Consider the following 21793-nt stretch of genomic DNA (forward strand, 5'->3'; position numbering starts at 1 on the left):
AGATCAACGGCTAATTATTATTACAACATAAAATGAAGCCATTTCAGCCCTTTGGGTCTATGCAGTTTCATTTCCTACCAGTCCTTACAAAGAGTTGCTATAGACTAGATGGATCAAATAGCCTCCCACCATACCGAACCCTATCATTTTCTGACGTGATGGCCCTCAGTTCTTAAAGGACTAGACAGTCATTACTGTGTTGCCTATTGTGGAAGTTTGCAATGCACAAATTGGCTGTTGGGTTTTCTGCATACCTTCGCACTTCAAAACTACTTCGTTGTTTGTGAAGTGTGCTGTGGAATTTTCACAGACCTGTGGATTAAGTACCATAGAAATAGGTCCTTCTGCTCACTGAGTCTGTGCAGACCATGAAATACTCACTTCCATGAATCCCTTTCTCTTCCCCTCAGGCTCCCATCAACACCCCCTAGATACCATGGAGAATTATCCGATCATGCTGTATATCTTTGGGATGTGGGACGGTGGGGTAATTCGAAAACCCGGAGGAAACTCACACAGGGAGACATACCACACCAAAGAACTGGAGGACAGATTAGTCCAAAAGCAAACCCTCTGTGCTGCACGTACTCCATAGAATTTCTTTATGAATCCACCCCTCCACTACCTTTGTCTCAGCTCACTATACCTCGTACTGAAAAGTAAAATTGATTGTCACCTTTCCTGATCCCTGTTGCTTATTCTCAGCAGTAGTGTTTCACCCCATGTCTGGATATCAATGACAATTTTTAAGGTTATATATAACTAGATACTATAGGTCAATATACGTGAAAAGATATTCTTACTTGAAATCACAGAGATCAATAGCAGAGCAGCAAACAGCATTGTTCCAGTGACGGTCCTCTGTTTCCAGTGACTGCGTCTACAATATACATTTCTTCCTCTTTTTTTAAAAGATCTGTCATGGCTTGCATCATTTCCTCTTAAATTAACAAATGTCTTTGCAATGTCAAACAAAAAATGGGACATTAACAAATGTCTTTTTTCTCATGTTACTGTGTATATTGTTAATAGTTTCCAGTTTGGGGAAACTGGAAGATGACTCTTAATTGAATATAACTGCACACAGAGACGAGAACAGCTGCTAAAAAAGTAGCATTACCTTCAGGTTGGAGGCTACCCAGACGGTATATAACCTGAGTTTGGATTCATCTTGACGGTAGAGGAGGCCATGGATAGACATATCAGAATGGGAATGGGATGTGGAATTAAGATGTGTGGCCCGACGCAGACTGGGAAACCGTTTTGCTGAACACCTACGCTCCGTCCGCCAGAGAAAGCAGGATCTCCCAGTGGCCACACATTTTAATTCCACGTCCCATTCCCATTCTGATATGTCTATTCATGGCCTCCTCTACTGCCAAGATAAAGCCACACTCAGGTTGGAGGAACAACACCTTATATAGCAGCTGGGTAGCCTCCAAACTGATGGCATGAACATTGACTTCTCTAACTTCTGCCAATGTCCCTCCTCCCCTTCTTACCCCATCCCTGATATATTTAGTTTTCCCCCCTCCCTTTTTTTCCTCTCTTTCTGTCCATCACTTTACCTGTAATCCATCTCCCTCTGGTGCTCCCCTCCCCGTTTCTTTCTCCCTAGGCCTCCCGTCCCATGATCCTTTCCCTTCTCCAGCTCTGTATCCCTTTTACCAATCACCTTTCCAGCTCGCAGCTTCACCCCACCCTCTCTGGTCTTCTCCTATCATTTTGCATTTTCCCCTCCCCCCACTACTTTCAAATCTCTTACTATCTTTCCTTTCAGTTAGTCCTGACGAAGGGACTCGGCCCAAAATATCGACAGAGCTTCTCCTTATAGATGCTGCCTGGCCTGCTGTGTTCCACCAGCATTTTGTGTGTGTTGCTTGAATTTCTAGCATCTGCAGATTTCCTCGTGTTTGCTGTGTGTAAGTTTGTTGTTGAGTTTCTTGAGTTACAATTTGTGAACTATTTTAGTAACAGTCTGAAAGCAATGTAGAAGGTAAAATAGGTGTTGTTCCTTCAACCTGAGTGTGGATTCATCTTGCCAGTAGAGGAGGCCATGGATAGACATATCAGAATGGGAATGGGACGTGGAATTAAAATGTGTGGCCCGACGCAGACTAGGAAACCGTTTTGCTGAGCACCTATGCTCTGTCCGCCAGAGAAAGCAGGATCTCCCAGTGGCCACACATTTTAATTCAACGTCCCATTCCCATTCTGATATGTCTATCCATTCCTGCAGATTTCCTCGTGTTTGCTGTGTGTAAGTTTGTTGTTGAGTTTCTTGTGTTACAATTTGTGAACTCTTTTAGTAACATTCTGAAAGGGATGTAGAAGGTAAAATAGAAATAAAACTCTTAATTTTCCTTTATCATTTCATCTCACTCATTGATGGCTTCTAATGAATTAGAACTCTGCTGGGAATTAAAATTGCAAGCGAACTCAACCATGGCCATTCTGATCTCCATCTAAACTCAGAATAAAATATTTGCACACCTGATCCGGAAGCATTTTGCGAAAGTTGGAGGGAAAACTCATAGGCTGTGCGATATCGGTTCTGACAAAAAAAAAGACATCTGACTGACACATGTCATGCAGATCGTATCAAGTACAACCATGCCTAAGCCTGACCCATAAACACAAGAGATGTTTCAGAAGCTGGAGATCCAGAGTAACACGCACAAAAGTTAGAGGAACAAAACAGATGAGGCAGCATCTATGGAGAGGAATAGAGACTTGACGTTTCAGGTGAGACCCTTAATGAACCCTGATGAAGAGTGTTGGTCTGAAATGTCTTTTTATTCTTCTCCATAGATGCTGCTTAACCTGTTGAGTTCATCCAGCATTTTGTGTGTGTTGCTAAGCCTAACCCAAATGTTTTAGCAGAAAATACACCAATTCGACTTGTACCTAGCTTACGTAGTCCGGTATGCATCAAGTAGTCATAATCTGACCTGGAATTCCAATCTTATCCCCTTGTCATTATTAGCTTTTAATAATGCATTAAAACTCATCTTTTTAATAGGTTCACATCAGGACATTGCTCCTTTGTCTTACAACCAGATTTGCATCACTGCTTTTCAGTGAAGAACAGCCACTTTATAATTTAGTACCTGTGTGCTGTCTATCCATGTAGATGAATATACAAATTTGAACTCACAGTGAGTAACATTACCGAAGAGAAGTTCAGTATTCCAGTGATGGGTCTTTGGATTAGTGATGGATCACCAATTTGTACTGAGAACCCATTCCTACGACAGTCCAAAGATGTGCTGGGGGCAGCCTACAAGTCACGCCATATATCCGGCACCAACATAGCATGCCTACAACTTACTAACCCTAACTCGTACATTTTTGAAATGTGGGAGGGGGCTGGAGCAGCCAGAGGGAACCCAGTTGGTCATGGAGAAAACATATAAACTCCTTACTGGCAATGACAGGAATTGAAAGCAGATTGCTGGTCTTGCAGAGTGTTACACAAATTGCTACATGCAATGTCAACATTCATTTCAAGAGGACTGGAATATAAAGGCAAGGATGTTATGTTGAAACTGTATAAAGCACTGGTGAGGCCTCACTTGGAGTGCTGTGAGCCCATTATCCTCAAAAGAGTGTGCTGAAACTGTAGAGGGTTTTAAGGTGGTTCACAAAAATGATTCCAAGATTGAACAGCTTGATATAATGTAAAGATTTTTACTCATCATGTGTGTGAAGGATGTAAGAAATAGTGAATTCAATTCATATGAAGAGTGTTTGGTGGCTCAGGGCCTGTATTCACTGGAATGCAGAAGAAAGAGGGGTGACCTAATTGAAGTCTATCGAATATTTAAAGGTTTTGATAGAGTTGATGTGGAGAGGATGTTTCCTATGGTGAGAGCACCTGAGACCAGAGTTTACAGCCTCAGAATAGAGGGGTGTCCTTTTAGAATGAGCATGAGCAGGAAATTCTTCAGCCAGAGGGTGGTGAATCTGTGGAAATGTTGCCACAGGCAGAGGTTGATAGATTCTTGATTGGTCAGGGCATGAAGAGGTATGGGGAGAGGGCTGGAGACTGGGGCTGAGAGGAATAATGCATCAGCCTTAATGAAATGGTAGAACAATCTTGATGGGCCAAATGGCCTAATTCTGCTCCTATACCTTATTGTTTTGTTGCCGTGCTGCCCTTCAATGCCGCTGTGCCACTCTTCACTTGGTGCCCTTGTTGACACCAAGGAATTTAAAACTACAGACCCTCTCTATTTCTGTTCTGTTGACACTGGCTCATAGACCTCAAGCTTCTGTCTCCTGGGCTGGGTCTCTCACTTCCTCATAAGCGAACAAATATCTTTGCAACATGGCGTAGAGTACAAGGCATTGAGATATATCCTGCTTCACAACTTGCTGTGGCCATGTTAACCAAGTTCCATTTTAAGCACATTAACTGTTGCTGACTGATGCTTGACAGTTTGTCCGAAAGTCAACACATTCACAGAGAAAGGATGCTGCTCACACCAGGAACTAACTCAGAGGCTTCAACTGGAAACATAATTTTTCAATTTGTTATTTGAAATTTATTTTCCATATTCACCTCTATTAAAGTGGAAGAAAGCTTTTAGGTTCTAAACACAGAAAATTGATGCTGGTGCAGCTGGTATTTTGGATATTTTGTGTAGTCCTATTGCAGTTGTGGAAGAAAAATAGAGGGTATGGGTAATCCTAGATAATTTCTAAAGTAAGTACATGTTTGGCATAGCATTGTGGGCCGATGGGCCTGTATTGTGCTGCAGGTTTTCTATGTTTCTTTGTGGTGGTTATTATAAAACTACACGTGGCACCGTGAAGTACAGATTGAAAGGGCCATCTATATTGTTGCAGATCTGGAGTTAGTTGTGGATAAGATTCGATGCTGAAATTAGTTTTGTTATTTGTTAAGCACATATTTCCCTCTCTACCCCTCTCTGCTTTTTGCAGGTATTGTTCCCTCCGCAACTGCCTGGTCCACATGTCCCTCCCCACAGATCTCCCACCTGGTACTTATCCCTGGAGGCAGAAGTGCTACACCTGTCCCTACACCTCCCCTCTTTCCACTATTCAGGGCCCCAAACAGTCCTTCCAGGTGAGGCAACACTTCACTTGTGAGTCTGCTGGAGTCATCTTGCATCCGGTGCTCCCGGTGCGGCTTCCTCTACATCGGCGAGACCCGATGCAGATTGGGGGACAGCTTCGTCGAGCACCTCCACTCCGTCCGCCACAACAGAACAGATCTCCCGGTTGCCACCCACTTCAACTCAGCTTCACATTCCCATTCGGATATGACCATAAATGGCCACCTCTACTGCCATGATGAGGCCAAACTCAGGTTGGAGGAGCAACACCTCATATACCGTCCGGGTATGAACATCGAATTCTCCAACTTCCCGTAATTCCCTCCCTCTCCCTTCACCCATCCCACTTTCACTCTGCCTCCTCTTCCAGCTGCCTACCACATCTCTCATGATTCTGCCTTCTACTACTACTACCCATAGTGCTTTCCCCTTACATTCCTTCTTCACCTTTCCTGCCTTTCGCCTCCCTGCTTCCCCACCCCCACCCCTTGCTCTATCCTCTGATTGGTTTTTCACCTGGCACCCACCAGCCTTCTCCTTCCCACCCTCCCCCGACCTTCTTTATAGGGCCCCTGCCCCCTCCTTCTTCAGTCCTGATGAAGGGTCTCAGCCCAAAATGTTGACTGCTCGTCTCAACGGATGCTGTCCGACCTGCTGAGTTTCTCCAGCGTGTTGTACGTATTGATTTGACCACAGCGTCCGCAGTGTACTTGTGTTTAGTTTTGTTATTGTCAGTTGCACTGAGGCATTGTGAAAAAAAGACTTTCTTCCGCATTCCATCTGCACAGATCATTTAATTCACACATTGCATCGAGGGAGTACAATGGAAAGGCTTTAACATTTTGCAGAATACCTCGTTACAGCTCCAGAGAAAGTGCAGCGCAGACAATGAAGTGGAAGGCAACAGTGAGGATCTTGCTGACCCCTGTGTGGTCGTTGGAGAAGAAAACTGAGGATCTGAGGACAAGACTGCTGTATCAGAGATGAGAAAAATCTCAGTTGTTTGTTGTATCGGAACTTGGACAGGCCAGCTGCAGCAGTCAGACCAGAAGGATCTATGATTTACAGAATTGACCGAAGTGTGGACTCACGTAAGGCAAAGGGTGGAGTCGTGTGTTTTATGGTCAGATCTTGTCAGTGCTCTGACTTGGCAATTCTGTCAAACAGTGTACAATCGTCTTGGAACACCTAAAGATCAATTGCAGACCTATCTATTTGCCTTGGAAGTTATCATCTGTGATCTTGACAGCAGCTTGTGTATCACCAGTGGCCGGCAATAAACAAGCACTCACAACACTGCATGACGTCTGCAGAAAAGAAACAGCCCATGCCGACACTTTTCAAATTGTAACTGGATACTTCAACCAGCACTGTTTGAAGAATACCCTGCTCAGTTACCACTGTAGCACCAGAGGTCCCTGCATTCCAGACCACTGCTGCACTATGTTAATGAATGGCTGCTGTTCCTTGCCCAGACTGCAATTTGGTAAATTGGATCACTTGGCTGTCCTTTTCCTCGCTATATACAGGCAGAGCCTAAAAAGCAGGGCGGCAGAGAAAAAAAAAAGAAATAAGGTGGATGATCTTGTAGATTGTCAGGTATGATGTTGTGACTGATTGACTGGAGGCAGTGAATGGGAATAAAATGATCTTTTTCTGGTTGGCTGCCGAAGACCAGTGATGTTCAGCGGGGGTTGGTGTTGGCGCTGCTTCTTGTTATGCAGTATATCAATGATTTAGATGATGGAATAGATAGGTTTTTGCCAAATTTGCAGAATATACACAGGCTGGTGGAGGGGCAGGTAGTGTTGAGGAAGCAGGTAGGATGCAGAGTGACTTAGATAGATTTGGAGAATGGGCAAAAGAGAGGCAAATGAAATACAATGTTGGAGAATGCATGGCCACACACTTTGCTAGAAGAATAAATATGCAGACTATTTTCTAAATGCGGAGAAAATCCAAAATCTGAGATGCAAAGGGACTTTAGAGTCCTTGTGCAGAACGCCCTAAAGGTTAACTTGCAGGTTGAGTCGGTGATGAGGAAGGCAAATGCAATGTTAACATTCATTTCAAGAGTTCTAGAATACGAGAACAGGAATGTGATGCTGAGGCTTTATAAGGCACTTGTGAGGCCTCATGTTGAGTGTTGTGAACAGTTTTTGGGCGCCTCATCTACGAAAAGAGGTGCTTGCATTGGAGAGGATTCAGAGGAGATTCACAAGAATGATCTGGGAATGAAAGGGTTATCATACAAGGAATGTTTGATAGCTGTGGGTCTGTACTTGCTGGAATTTAGAAGGCTGAGGGAGATCTGATTGGAACCTTTTGAATGTCGAAAGGCCTAGACAGAGTAAATGTGGAAAGGATGTTTCCCATGGTGGGTGAGTCTAGGAATAGAGGGTACTTCCTTGGGATTGAGGAGCATCTATTTAAAACAAGAATGCGGATACATTTTTGCTGGTGAATTTGTGGAATTCATTACCACAGGCAGCTGTGGAGGCCAGGTCATTGGGAATAATGAAGGTAGAGGTTGATAGGTGAATGGACATGGCATCAAAGATTTTGGGGAGAAGGCTGGGTAGTGGGGCTGAGAAGCCTTGACTTCTACTGCTATCCTGTGAAGTAACTCTCTTTAGCAGTTTTCTGAAAACCTGGTAAGATTGTGTGCTTCTGGTAAGTGTTTTGGTTTGGCTAAAGATAAGGAGCAATGTGTCCAATTTAGGAATGTTGTATCAGCCAGTCAGGATTGTGGGATTTAGTGAAGGGGAAGACGACCATGAGGCTCGGGCTGAGCAGACATCTCAGTCACTGGTTGTATGGCAGTGCTCAGATAATGTGAAGTAACCGAGTCTAGTAGAGAGTTTAAAGGTTCCGGTAGGTGATAACAGTGATTTTTCATAAAGACAGAAAATCCATTAGCCACTTCAGCGAATTCCCTGCAAGCTCTGGAGGATGCTTTTGGCACAGCTGAAAGTGCAACCGATTTTAGGATGAAGTTTAGGCGCACATTCCAGGAGGAAAGAGAGTTGTTGTCTGCCATGACACGATTGCTTAATGTATTCAAAAGACCCACAAGCTGCACTCTCCTCTGTGTTTTACTGAATTTCTTTGAGGTTAGATTGGAGGAAAACATGATTGAGAAGTGGAGAATTTCCAAAAGCAGAATAGTGTCTTCAGCGGTAGCCTCTTCTGTTAAAAGGGCCCCAGATGCCACGAAGATAGATCTTCTGAGGAATGAGTCGAAAACCCTTCGAGCTGAGCTGACTCGATGGATACCTGCAAATGTTTCAGCTAAATGTGACACGTCTGTTTGGAAACCCGACAAACCTGTAGGACGTGCTAAGCAGAGGATGGCCGCTGGAAAGTGCCTTTGACTGGAGAGGTGACTGGTCTTTTCTGTTACAACAGTGGAGGAGGTGGATATTTCGAGTGAGACTGTGAGTGACAGGAAAATCTTCGAAAAGTAAGTCAGCAGTTAGTCAAAGAAGGAAGAAATCTACGGAGGGACCCAGTAAAGGAATGTTCTGGCACTTCAGAGAGAATACGTTCCAATCAGTGTATCAAGGGAAATACTGAAGTGCAATACACTGTTCCCGATGATTTAGTGGGACCAAGCTCTGATGTATCCATATAGATTGAAGGTATTTATCTTAGAGCCATACTGGACACTGGTTCTCAAATTACATCACTTTACAGATCCCGCAACAACCAGTATTTGATGCATTTACCATTGACACCACTCAGTTCCCTTGTGATTTGGGGGCTTAGTACTGCTGATTACCTGTACGATGGTTACTTATCGTTGCAACTACAATTTTCAGAAGCAGGTGTTGGAGTAACTGAGGCTTTTGATATCCTTGAGTAAGTCTGCCAGGAACTGGTTGAAAAAGGGGAAGCTTCATTCTTGTGGGAACAAACACTCCAATGGTGAGAAGGCTCATGAGAACATTTAAAAAGGGAGGTGAGAGAAGTTCTTTAAAACCATGTCCATGCACCCGGTGTTCAGAGCTGCTTTTGAGGAAGTGATGAGCATAAATGCGTAACTGTGTCGTAAACCCAGTCCAAAGCTGGCATGTTACGTCCTGAAAAAACAGCTGAAGCAACTGGATAGCCCAAGTTCCCCGGAATGCCCGATGCGAGACCCTCTTGATGGATGCTCTAGAGGATCTCGAAGAAGAGTCATGCGTAGCTTCTGGAGTGCCGGTGAGACCTGAGCTGCAGAAACCTTTGGGTGCCCATGCAAGCAGGGTGACAGTATTGGTGGAGGTTGCTCCATGTGTACTCGCCACACTATTAGAGTGACGGAGGACTCCCCTTTCCAAGAGAGGTCGCGCTGTTTAGGACCAGCGGAGGTTGAACATGTTCAGCAGCCCCAGTTTAAACTGGGCTCCAGAATAATTGGGGATGAAGCTGAGTTTAGTCAAGTGGCAAGGGGACCGGAGTGACTGGAATGAATGAGTGATAGGCGGGGGAGGCATCACCGAGAAAACAGGAACAGTACTGAGGAGTGCCTGAGGCTGAAGAAGCTGAAGATGAAATAAGATGGTCTCAGAGAGTCAGGAAACCCCCAGTAGTCTGGCACATGATGTACCAGGAAAACAGTGCCCTGTCCATCCAATGGACTGCCAATATGTTATTGCCAATTACAAATGGATTGGGGAACCTGAAATCACAAACTGCATTTGAATACCATGTTATTAATAATGGTTCAATAAGTTCCAAAGTCATGAGAATGTGACTATTTTTGGTTTGGGAGGGGAGGTGTGGGGAGAGTGTAATGCTCTAGTTAAGATTTCTACTGCTTCACTGAGTAGAATTTATTTTAGCAGTGTTTCGTAAGAGCAGTGTGTGCCACTGGTAAGAGCATTTTAGCTTCAGCTACAGGCAAGGAACCATGTTTTCCAAGATAGGAATGTAGTGTCAGCCAATCAGGACTGTGGGGTGTAAAGAAGGTTCTGGAGAGCTGTGTGGGAAGAGATTTTTGAAAGACAGTCGTCTGTTTTGGGGTCCTTTCGGGCTGGAGCTGCGGAGCGGGTCAGGAGGGAAGATGCTGCAAAGTGCCTTTGGATGGAGAGTCCCCTTTGCAAGAAATGCTTTGTGCAGATGAATAGCTGGAAGAAGGAAGGGCCAATACTCCTGAGAGGTTCGGTTTGTTTGAACTGCCTTTGAGGGAAATTCGGACAGTGGCAAATGGTTTCATACAGACCATGGTTCGAGCACGTGAGGAAAGCAATACACCCCCTGACTACCACTGAAATGAGCTCCAGCATTTATGTGCACATTGGACTGGTTTAACTGTAACGGGCCCTTTAATTTATCTTAGCAGATTTCTGTAACTATAAATCTGGTAAATGTATTTTCTTTATAATTTCATGCTGGTGTACGATCTGTTAGTTCTGGGCTACCGATAATTGTGTATGGGAAGTACTTACACAGCATTCGCTGAAATTGAGGTTTCTTTCATTGGGACATTGCAACATTCCTGTTTGGTTGAATCATACTGACCTGAGAGGTATTTTGCTTATGAAAGTCAGCCTCCTCACCAATGAGTCACCTGGCTGTTAGCAGAGTTAGAAAAAGAGCCAAGTTGGTGCACAAGCCCCAGAGAGAGGGTTACATACAGACTTGCCTTGTTAGCCCACAGGAAAATGCATCTCAGGGCCGTATGTGTAGACACATATGTACTTTGATAATAAATTTACTTTGAACTTTGATATCTAAAGCATTTTGTGTGTGTTGCCAGTGCATCCTTCCCCCTTCCCAAACTCACTATCTGCCACTTCCAAATATACTGACAACTTCCCACCAATACATTGAATACTTCTCACTAATAAACTGACAACATCTCCTTCTCCCTTCCACAACCCTGTGAACTCCCTCCTGACAACACACTGACAGCTTCCACTATCCCGTCCCCAACACACTGCCAATTTCCCTCACCCCTCCCCAATACATTGCCAACTCTCCTTTTCTTTCCCCACATGTTGCCGACTCCTCTCTTTCCATCCCCATCACACAGCCAACTTACAACTCCCTGGAACTTGGCAACTCCCTCCACCACAACATCACCAACTTCCCTCTCCGCAACACACCACCAACTTCCAATTCCCAGCAGCCTGGCAAATTCTTCCTCCCCCCCTCAATGCCAACTACTCCATCCCCAACACATCATGATCTTCTCTCTGCCCCACTTCCTCAACACTTTGTCGTCTCCATTATTCTGAATGCATTCTGTCAGCCCATTACACTACCCCAGCCCCCGGCAACTACAAACTCAACCCCAAGCACCAGCTACCAGCCGTCCCTCCACCCATATCAACATTCCCCCAGCATCGGGCTCCATGCCACCTTGTCTTGCGCACAGATTTCATCAAGTCCATGGTTGCTGAACACCTCTGAGCTTGTTCAGGAACAAGGAGGGATGAAGACCAAAGTGGCCACCAGCTGCTTGCTCCTGCACCAGGCCAACACAGCCCCAAAGAAAGCTGTCATGGTTGAGGGAAAAAGCTGCACTAAAACAAAGAAACGTTCACCCGACTTTATTTGTGATGTTTCCTAGGTTTCCTTTGGAGGTTGAATTAATCATTATTAGTGAGCAACCACTGAATACACTACAGTTTCTGAGTAATGTTGTGTTCTGGCATTTCTAGGAGCATCATGTACCGGAAGATTGATGTGTGTGTTTTCCACGTAATCTCTACATTGCTTCACACTGGCATACGCCACAGGCTTTTCCTGTATGGTAAAGTGTGAAATATAGTTAGTGGTGGACTGTTGACAGGGGGGCTGAACTCAGAAAATGGCAGAGGAGAGCATTAGTGAGAAGAATTGGAGAGTACGTAAACAACCCCCAGGAGCTTTTCCTAGGTCTATAAAGAGAAAATAAATCTATGTGAACATAGAAAGTGAGCCTGGGGAAATGCCACGGGGAATGAGTAAATTTCATTCAGGAATGGCCTCTTTTTACTACAGTCAGGGAGGAGATGAGGATCCTGAAGACCCACCCTCAAAAATTTAGGAACAGTTTCTTCCTCTCTGCCTTCTGACTTTTAAGTGATTCATAAACCCTTGACCACTCCTTGTTACTAATACAAGAGGCTCTGCAGATGCTGGAAATCGGGAGCAACACACAGAACATGCTAGAGGACGTCAGCAAGCCAGGCGGTATTGACGGACAGGAAGAAGGTGTCAACTTTACAAACTGAGACCCTTCATCAATACTGGAAACTCAGATCCATCTTCTTCAGATAACCATAAAAACAAAGAAAACCATGGAGTTTGTTCAAAACCCGTGCCATCCAACCAAAATGTTCAACTGAATTAGTCCATTTGCTTGCATATGGCCCATATCCCTTCAGGCCTTTCTTATTCATGTATCAGTCCTAATGTTTTTTAAATGTAATCGTATCTGCCTCTACAGCTCCCTCTGGTAACTTTTTCCATATGCCTGCCACCCTCTGTAAGAAGAAGTTGTCCTTCAGTTCCCTTTTAAACTTCCCTTTCTCTCACATTCAACCTATTCTTTTGTTCACATGACAATGAACTTCACTTGGAGTTACAAAACAAAGTAAAATTGTGTAAACGTCAGAACCTATTGAGAAACAGGATGGCTTTGTCTGCTTTTGAACTCCTTCAGTTAGCTCCTGGTTTGCTGTTTTCACCACTTCCTTTGTACCACTTTCAAAGAAACACTTTCTTGTTCATTCTAGGTATAACCATAACACTTGTATCATCTTACTGGAATGTCCAACCATCCGATAGAGGTATTGATTTTGTAGAGACCTGCAGCATGCAACAAATGAGCTATTGGGATCTCAATGTTGTGCCAACTTTTTAACCTACTCCAAGACGATTCTAACCCTTCCCCTCCCACACAGTCCTCCATTTTTCTTTCATCCTAGTGTCTATCTAAGAATATCTTGAATGTTCCTGATTTATTTGTCTCTACCACCACCCCTGGCAGTGCATTCCACTCCCTGTATGAAAAACCACCTCTGATATACCCCCCATGCTTCACTCCAATCACCTTAAACGTATGCCTTCTTGTGTTAGTCATTGCCATCCTGTGTAATAGGCTCTGGACGTCCACTCTATCTATTCCTCTTGTCATCTTATACATCTCAATCATGGTATTGTCTAAGCAGTGCTTTCCAAATGTATAAACTGGTTGATTTGGTAAACTAGGTGAATGGTCTGAATCTGTGAAAGGCGTCTCAGAGAGGAGATGAATTTTTAAGCCATCTTTTGACATTTAGTATCATCTTGCTAGTTAACTGAACTGAACTTATCAGTCTTGTCTTCTACCTGAGTATTATACAAATAATGATGGCAGTTAATGAGCAGCAGGAAGAGAGCTGACAAGGCAACTGCAAGTACGACATGCCATTGGGATGGTCTTGGCTTCCTGCAGAATATGACAAAGACATTGACAGATCAAGTCTGATGGGCACATTCACACTTTCTCCTTCTCCAGTATTGCCCTCTGTTTTCTTGATCTGATAAGTACAAATATGATGTAGACATGAACACATGTGCCTCTCACTCAATATCAGCAAGATCAAAGATATTATTATTGACTTCAGTAGAGGAAAACTGGAGGTCCATGAGCTCGTCCTCATCAGGGGTGTTACAAATTTCTTGTTACAATTTCAAAGGATCTGTGCCATTACAAAGTAAGTATGGCAGCACCTTTACTTTCTTAGATGTTTGTGAAGGTTTACATGTCATTTAAAACTTCACAAGGATGATTTTGGGAATGCAAGTGTTATACAAAGAACGTTTGATAGCTTTGGGCCTGTAGTAGCTGGAATTTAGAAGGGCGAGGGGGATCTGATTGAAACCTTTTGAATGTTGAAAGGCCTAGACAGAGTAGATGTGGAAAGGATATTTTGAATAGTGGGGAAGTCTCAGAAGAGAGGGCACAGGATAGAGGGGCGTGAATTTAAATCAAAGGTGGCATGTGACAAGTGAGACCAGTTGATCACCTTTTACCTCTTCCACCTATCCCTTCCCAGACTGTAACTTCATTCCCCCTGTCTCTCACCACATCTGATTTCTCCTTCCCATCCCCTCTACCTTCTTATTCTGTCTTCTTCCTCTTTCCTTTACAATCCTGATGATGGTTCTTGCTCAATAAAGTCAACTGTATATCCCCCCCCACCCCCCAAAGATTTTCAAAGACGAGGAAGTCTGCAGATGCTGGAAATTCAAGCAACACACACTAAATGCTGGTGGAACGCAGCAGGCCAGGCAGCATCTATCGGAAGAAGCACTGTCGACATTTCGGGCTGAGACCCTTCATTAGGACTAACTGAAAGAAGAGATAGTAAGAGATTTGAAAGTAGGAGGGGGAGGGGAAATCCGAAATGATAGGGGAAGACAGAAGGGGGTGCAGTGAAGCTAAGAGCTGGAAAGGTGATTGGCAAAATGGATTCAGAGCTGGAGAAGGGAAAGGATTATGGGATGGGAGGCCTAGGGAGAAAGAAAGAGGGAGGGGAGCAGCAGAGGGAGATGGAGAACAGGCAAAGTGTGATGGGCAGAGAGAGAGAAAAAAAGGGGGGGAAATAAATAAATCAGGGATGGGGTAATAAGGGGAGGAGGGGCATTAACAGAAATGAGAGAAATCAATGTTGAAAGGTGAAAAGTTTAAGGAGAGATATTGTCTTTATGTTGGTTCTTTTTCTGCAGCCTCCCCAGTGGTCCACTGGGTCGATAGCTGTGAAATCACTGGTCACCTATATTATGGAGCTATAGCTGTCCTGGGGATACTGAGACCTGTCACGCTGGTTCCACAGTAGAATTTACACAATGCTGACAAAATCCCATTCAGGTTCTAATTATCCCGTTCAATATGGGACTCTCGGCATCTCTTGAAGCACTGAAATACGTGGAAACTTCAAGTTCTGGACCCTGAATCACCCCTGACATTAACTCTTATTCCTCTGGTGGCCGTACCTCTGTGGCTCAGATCCTGATCTGTTGGAATTCCTTCTCTACAGCTCTCTGGCCCTCTCTTTCATTCTCACTCAAAAGGCTTGTTAAATCCCACCAATTGCTGAGGTTTTGGTCACATGTACCTTCTGTCTCTACATGTGACTCAATTTCAAATGTTAGACAATGCTGCTGTGCATGGCCTTTGGCCCTATCAATCAACTTGAAGCTGCTGTGGAAGTGAAATTTGTTGTTGTTTTATTACAATAGATTGCTCAATAGACTTTATAAAATCTAACTGTTTGTATTCACTTCCAGATTATTTTAACTAACATAATTTGGAATAGTTGTGCTGGGTTTTTAAGCAGTATTTCATACATTAAAATGCAAAATATTGCATAATTTTGAGAGCAATTTACAAGTTTAATCAAAACATACACAGAATGCTGGAGGAACTCAGCAGGTCAGGCAGCATCTAGGGAGAGGAATAAAGAGTTGACATGTCTGGCTGATACTCTTCATTGGTCTCAACCTGAAATGTTGAATCTTTATTCCTCTCCGTAGATGCTGCCTGACTTGCTGAGTTCCTCCAGCATTTTCTGTGTGTTACTCTGCATTTGCACCATCTGAAGAATCTCTTGTGGTCAAGTCAAAATACTATTGGATGCTTGGGTGAATTTTGGAATCTTTTGTAGGGTCTGCAACAGTTGTACTGATTCACCTGTGAATTTACAACAGGCAGTAGATGCTGGAAGCTGGAGCAATAAGCTGTTTACTGGAGGCACACAGTGGGTTCAGCTGCATTTGTGGTGTGGAAAGATGCCGTCGACATTTCATGTTGAGACGTTGCACAAGGACCGATCTGTCTGGGTTGTGGGTTCTGCTTCGTAACAGCCTGTCTTGAAAAATAGAAAATCCAATGTTAGGAATTGAGTGGTAAGAGGAAGCAGCAAAGATGATGATATTTCTCTCCAGAAAACACCGGTGATAGTTTTTTATGTGGGTGCTGGAATAGTGCAGCAGGGACTCCACAGTGGTGGGTGTTGGTGCTGAGAGTGTTAGATAGGATTAGATCTTTCTGTATTTGTCTGGGGGAAACTGTCAATGTCCATGACTGTAGACTAATGGTATAGTGGGTATTGACTGAGCTGGAAGTAGGGCACAGGGGTGGAGGATTGTGATTGGTTGCTTCAGTAATTGAAAGTGAGGTTCCACCAGGAATTAAAGATTTCCTTTATTTGACACACGTTCATCAAAACATTAAAAACATACAGAGAAATATGTGATTTGCAGCAGTGAACAAGACAGTCCAAGGATTGTGCTGTGGGCACTCCACGAGTGTCATGATTCTGGAACCAAAGTAGCATCCACGCTCCTCACTAAATCTGACACGTGGGAGAAAACAGTTATGTCTTGTAACACTGAAACATAAAAACATTTGAAAGGAAACTCAGAAGTTTTTGCATTAAGTGAGGCATTCAGTCATGACCTGGTGGTGTGTTGATGTACGCCATTCATGTACTTTTATATATAACCTGAATATCAATTACTTAATGAAACAAGAAATGCTTAATCAAACATATATTTACAATATTACTCAAATATTACTGAAATATTAAATACACAACACTCCTCCCTGCTTAGCTACAAACTCCAACTCGATATGGAGTGAACCTCAACATACACATATATATATATATATATACTGTATATTTACTTACTGCCGCTGGCACTTAGGGCTCTCCGGGTCATTGAGGCTTGCAAGCCTCCTAACTCTGACTACTATAGAAACATCCACAGCTTGTCATGGGAGATTTTAACATGCAAGTCGATTGGGAAAATCAGGTTGGTAATGGATCTCAAGAGAGTGAGAGAATTATGAAAGCAAGCTGGAAACTATTATCAGAGAAGATACTAAAAGCTTTTTTATGTATATAAAGGGTAAAAAGAGCGACGAGGGTAGATATAGGAGCAATACAAAATGAAGCTGGAGATATTGTAATGAGAGATGTAGAGATGGCAGAGGAACTGAATGCATATTTTGCATCAGTCTTCAGAGTGGAAGAGGTCTGCAGTATAATGAACATTCAAGAGTGTCAGGGAAGTGAAGTTTGTGCAATGAAAAATACGATTGAGAAGGTGCTCAGCAAGCTTAATGGTCTGAAGGTGGATAAATCTCCTGGAGCTGATGGAATGCACCCTTAGGTTCTGAAGGAAGTAGCTGAAGAGATTGCAGAGGCATTAACGGTGATCTTTCAAGAATCAATAGACTCTGGCATTGTACCGGATAATTGGAAAATTGCAAATATTACTCCACTATTTAAGAAGGGTGAGAGGCAGCAGAAAGGAAACTATAGACCTGTCAGCCTGACATCAGTGGTTAGGAAGTTGTTGGAATCAATTGTTAGGGATGAGATAACAGAGTACCTGCAGGCACATGACAAGAAGTGCCAAAGCCAGCATGGTTTCCTGAAAGGAAAATGCTGCCTGACAAACCAACTGCAATTCTTTGAGGAAATTACAAATAGGGTAGACAATGGAGATGTAGTAGACGTGGTGTACTTGGATTTTCAGAAGGTGTTTGGCAAGATGCTGCACATGAGGCTGCTTATTAAGATAAGAGCCCATGGAATTACAGGGAAGTTACTAGCATGAGTGGAGAGTCGGCAGAAAAGAGAGAGGGAATAAAGGGATCCTATTCTGGCTGGCTGCCAGTTTGCCAGTGGAGTTTCATAAGGTCACTGTTTGGATCACTGCTTTTTATGATGTATGTCAATGATTTGGACTATGGGATTAATAGATTTGTGATTAAATTTGCCGATGATACTAAGGTAGGTGGAGGAGTGGGTATTTTGAGGAAACAGAAGACTTAGATAGTTTAGGGGAATGGGCAAAGAAGTGGCAAATGAAATACAATGTTGGAAAGTGTATGGTCATGGACTTCGGTGGAAGAAATAAATAGGCAGATTATTATTTAGATGGGGAGAAAATTCAAATTGCAGAGATGCAAAGGGTCTTGGGAGTTCTTGTGCAGGATACCCTAAAGGTTAACCTCCACGTTGTGTCAGTTGTGAAGAAGGCCAATGTAATGTTGGCATTCATTTCTAGAGGTATAGAATATAAGAGCAGAGATGTGATGTTGAGGCTCTGTAAGGCACTCGTGAGACCACATGGAGTACTGTGTGCAGTTTTGGGCTCCTTATTTTAAAAAGGTTATACTAACAATGGAGAGGGTTTAGAGAAGATTTACAAGAATGATTCCAGGAATGAAAGATTTACTGTATGAGGAATGTCGGACTGCTCTTGGGCTGTATTCCCTGCTGTTCAGGAGAATGAGGGCGGATCTCAATGAGGCATTCCAGATGTTGAAAGGCCTGAACAGATTAGATATGGCAATGTTATTTCCCATGGTAGGGGATTCTAGGACAAGAGAGCACGACTTCAAGATTGAAGGAGATCTGGAGAAATTACTTTAGTCAGAGGATGGTAAATCTGTGGAATTTGCCACTGTTGCCACGAGTGGCTGTGGAGGACAAGTCATTGAGTGTATTTAAGGCAGAGATAGATAGGTTCTTGATTAGCCAGGGTATCGTAGAGTATAGGGTGAAGGCAGGGGAGTGGGGACGACTGGATGAATTGGATCAGCTCAGATTGAATGGCAGAGCAGACTCAATGGGCTGAATGACTTACTTCTGCCCCTATATCGTATGGTCTTATGGTTTCCTTCAGGGAAATCCTGTCTGACAACCCTGTTGGAATTCTTTGATGAGATTACAAGTAGGATAGACAAACGGAATGCAGTAGATATTGTACATTTGGACTTTCAGCAAGCCTTTGACAGGGTGCCACACATGAGGCTACTTACCAAGTTAAGAACCTGTGGTATTACCAGAAAGTTACAAACATGGTTAGAATATTGGCTGATCGGTGGGAGACAGCAAGTGAGAATAAAAGGATCCTTTTCTGGTTGGCTGTCAGTGACTAGTGGTGTTCTGCAGGGGTTGGTGTTGGGACCACTTCTTTTTATGTTGTATATAAATGATTTAGATGATGGAATAGATGGCTTTGTTGCCAAGTTTGCAGATGATACGAAGATTGGTGGAGGGGCAGGTAGTGTTGAAGAAACAGGTTGGATGCAGAAGGACAGACAGATTAGGAGAATGGGCAAGAAATGAAATACAATGTTGAGAACTGCATAGTAGTTGAAATAAATGTGAGGACTATTTTCTAAGTGGAGAGAAAATCCAAAACTCTGGCAAGCAAAGGGACTTGGGAGTCCTTGTGCAGAACCCCCTCAAGGTTAACTTGCAGGTCGAATTTGTGGTGAGGAAGGCAAATGCCATGTTAATATTCATTTCAAGAAGTCTGGAATACAAGAGCGGGGATGTGATGCTGAAGCTTTATAAGGCACCGGTGAGGCCTCACCTTGAGAATTGTGAACAGTTTTGTGCCCCTCATCTTAGAAAAGATGTGCTGGCATTGGAGAAGGTCCAGAGGAGATTCACAAGGATGATTCCAGGAATGGAAGGATTATCATATAAGGAACGTTTGATTTCTCTGGGACTGTACTCACTGGAATTCAGAGGGATGAGGGGGGAATCTCACTGAAATCTTTTGAATGTTGAAAAGCCTAGACAGAGGAGATGTGGAAGGGATGTTTCCCATGGTGGGAGATTCTAGGACAAGAGAGCACAGCCTCTGGATAGAGGCACACCCTTTCAAAACAGAGATGTGGAAAAATTTCTTTAGCCAAAGAGAGGTGAATTTGTGTTATTTGTTGTCACATGCAGCTGTGCAGGCCAGATCGTTGGGTGTATTTAAGGCAGAGATTGATAGAATCTTGATTGGACATGGAATCAAAGGTTATTGGGAGAAGGCCGGGAACTAGAGTTGAGGAGGGGAATGAAAAGGATCAGCCATGATTGAGTGGCTGAGTAGGCTCGATGGGCCAGATGGCCTAATTCTGCTGCTATGTCTTATGGTTTTATCTATAATGTGTAAATATATCTATAATGTGTAAAGTATATCTATAATGTATAATTTTTATCTATAATGTATAATTGCAAGAGAATGTTACCTTAAATTCTGTATTATATTCTAATGTGTGTCCTCTGAACGATACTTACAGCCACATTTTGGCCATTTATCCACTTGTTTCTCTGTTATTTCACTCATCTCATTGGTTTTCAGTTACAGACACTAATGAGAGATTTTGAATGAATTAACCTGGACTAAACTTGGGCTTCCACTTTTATTTGTGAATCACATGACATGGAAGTGAAGAGATTGGAAAAAAAATATACCTTTGAAAAGCTGTCATGTAATGTATCGAAACAGTGCAAAGAAACAGAGCTCCAAGGAGTATCCAACGGATCGGAGTCCAAACTTCGTGAATTATCAACTCATAGTTCCTAACGGTTCAAGGAGATATCATTAGTCACAGACAAAGTAATCAGTACATGACACCGAGAAATACATTTTATCTAAGTGCACATTATCAGTGACACCGAGAAATGCATATTATTAAATGCAATTCATCGAAATGCATTTTATCAGCAAGTGGCATTGCATTTTATTGAAACAATTGAAAGAACCAGACCTCTGAAGAGTACTCATTGGATCACAGTCGATATATGGTGAATTTTCAGCTCATGGTCACTGATGTACAAAGAACAACACACAAAGAATTAACAACACACAAAGAATTCAGTAACAGACACTAGGAAATGCCATTACACATGAAATTATCATTCAATGTGATGTAGTTTTGTAGCGTGGAATATAGTTCAGTCTAATAGTAGAGTGCTGATTCTCCAAGTTATGCTCACGTCTTGGCACAGGCAGCAATCCAGAGATTACTACCCTGGAGGTCCTGCTTTTCACCTGTCTACCTAACTCCCTAAATTCTGTCTTCAGGACCTCCTCCCTGTTCCTCCCTATGTCATTTGTACCACAACTTCCCCATTTAGAATATTGTGGGTCTGATCCGAGTCGTCCCTGACCCTGGCAACTGGAAGGCACAATCCATCTGGGTGTCCTTTTTATGTCTGCGGAATCTCCTGTGTGCTCCTCTGTCTATGGAATTCCCTATCACTACTACACTCCTCTCCTTTACATTTGACCTACCAAGGTGCAACACTTCACAGTTGGCCCGGTTAAACTCCATCTGCCAGTTGCCCGCTCATATCTGCAACTGAAAGCATTCATGGACTTCCGGCTTCTTCCTGCTACAGATGATAATCAGCTCTTTGGTTTTCTGTAGCCCTGGCATCACTTAACCAGACTTTCATTCACACTTCTGCGAGCCAATTGGTCATCACTTTTGATCTGGCCAACATCCAGCTGTGAATTCTGTAAGCTTATAAATGGTAGTGGAGCTGTACTTAGCCTCACTCTCATAAGTATAAAGTGAGTAGAGCTGGGGATAAGCATCCTCAGACAAGGGGAAATCTACAAGAGTTGATCAACCTTCCACCAACTTGCAGGACTTCGGGATGTGGGAAGCAACCGGAGCACATAGGGTGAAGACAAGGAAGACTCCACACAGAAAGCACCGGAGATCAGGAGTAGATCCAGGTTAGTGGAGCTGTCAGTCCACAACTGTACGAGCTGCTCCATTGTGCTGCTCCCAGCACCTGGAGTCCTGTGGCATAATTGTGATGGTGTGAAGGAATCTTAGTCTGCATGGGCCATTTGAGTTGAAGGGCAGGTTTCCTTGTCATATTAACCTCTGATACTATGATATCCCCAACTGAGACATTATTTTCATCCAACCTCTATGC

The 21793-nt window shown here is 43.3% G+C and overlaps 1 protein-coding gene across 4 annotated transcripts in view; it reads right to left on the reverse strand.

Annotated features, from left to right (window-relative positions):
• Window positions 1-21793, reverse strand: part of LOC132381028 (polymeric immunoglobulin receptor-like) — a 51960-nt gene that overhangs the window by 22229 nt on the left and 7938 nt on the right. The window contains exons 5-6 of one of the 4 annotated variants that reach the window (XM_059950132.1): window positions 20315-20422; window positions 15587-15906 (exon numbers count right to left, since the gene is read on the reverse strand). The exons of 1 other annotated variant lie outside the window; for it this stretch is intronic. In XM_059950132.1, the coding sequence (XP_059806115.1) occupies window positions 15741-15906; window positions 20315-20422 (274 nt within the window). In that variant the 3' untranslated portion in view covers window positions 15587-15740. Of the gene's footprint in view, window positions 1-803; window positions 884-15586; window positions 15911-20314; window positions 20423-21793 lie in introns of those variants that run through there. 2 more of the 4 variants (XM_059950134.1, XM_059950131.1) reach the window with 2 other exon arrangements.

Source organism: Hypanus sabinus, chromosome 25 (genome assembly GCF_030144855.1).
Source record: "Hypanus sabinus isolate sHypSab1 chromosome 25, sHypSab1.hap1, whole genome shotgun sequence".
Taxonomy (NCBI): Eukaryota; Metazoa; Chordata; class Chondrichthyes; order Myliobatiformes; family Dasyatidae; genus Hypanus; species Hypanus sabinus.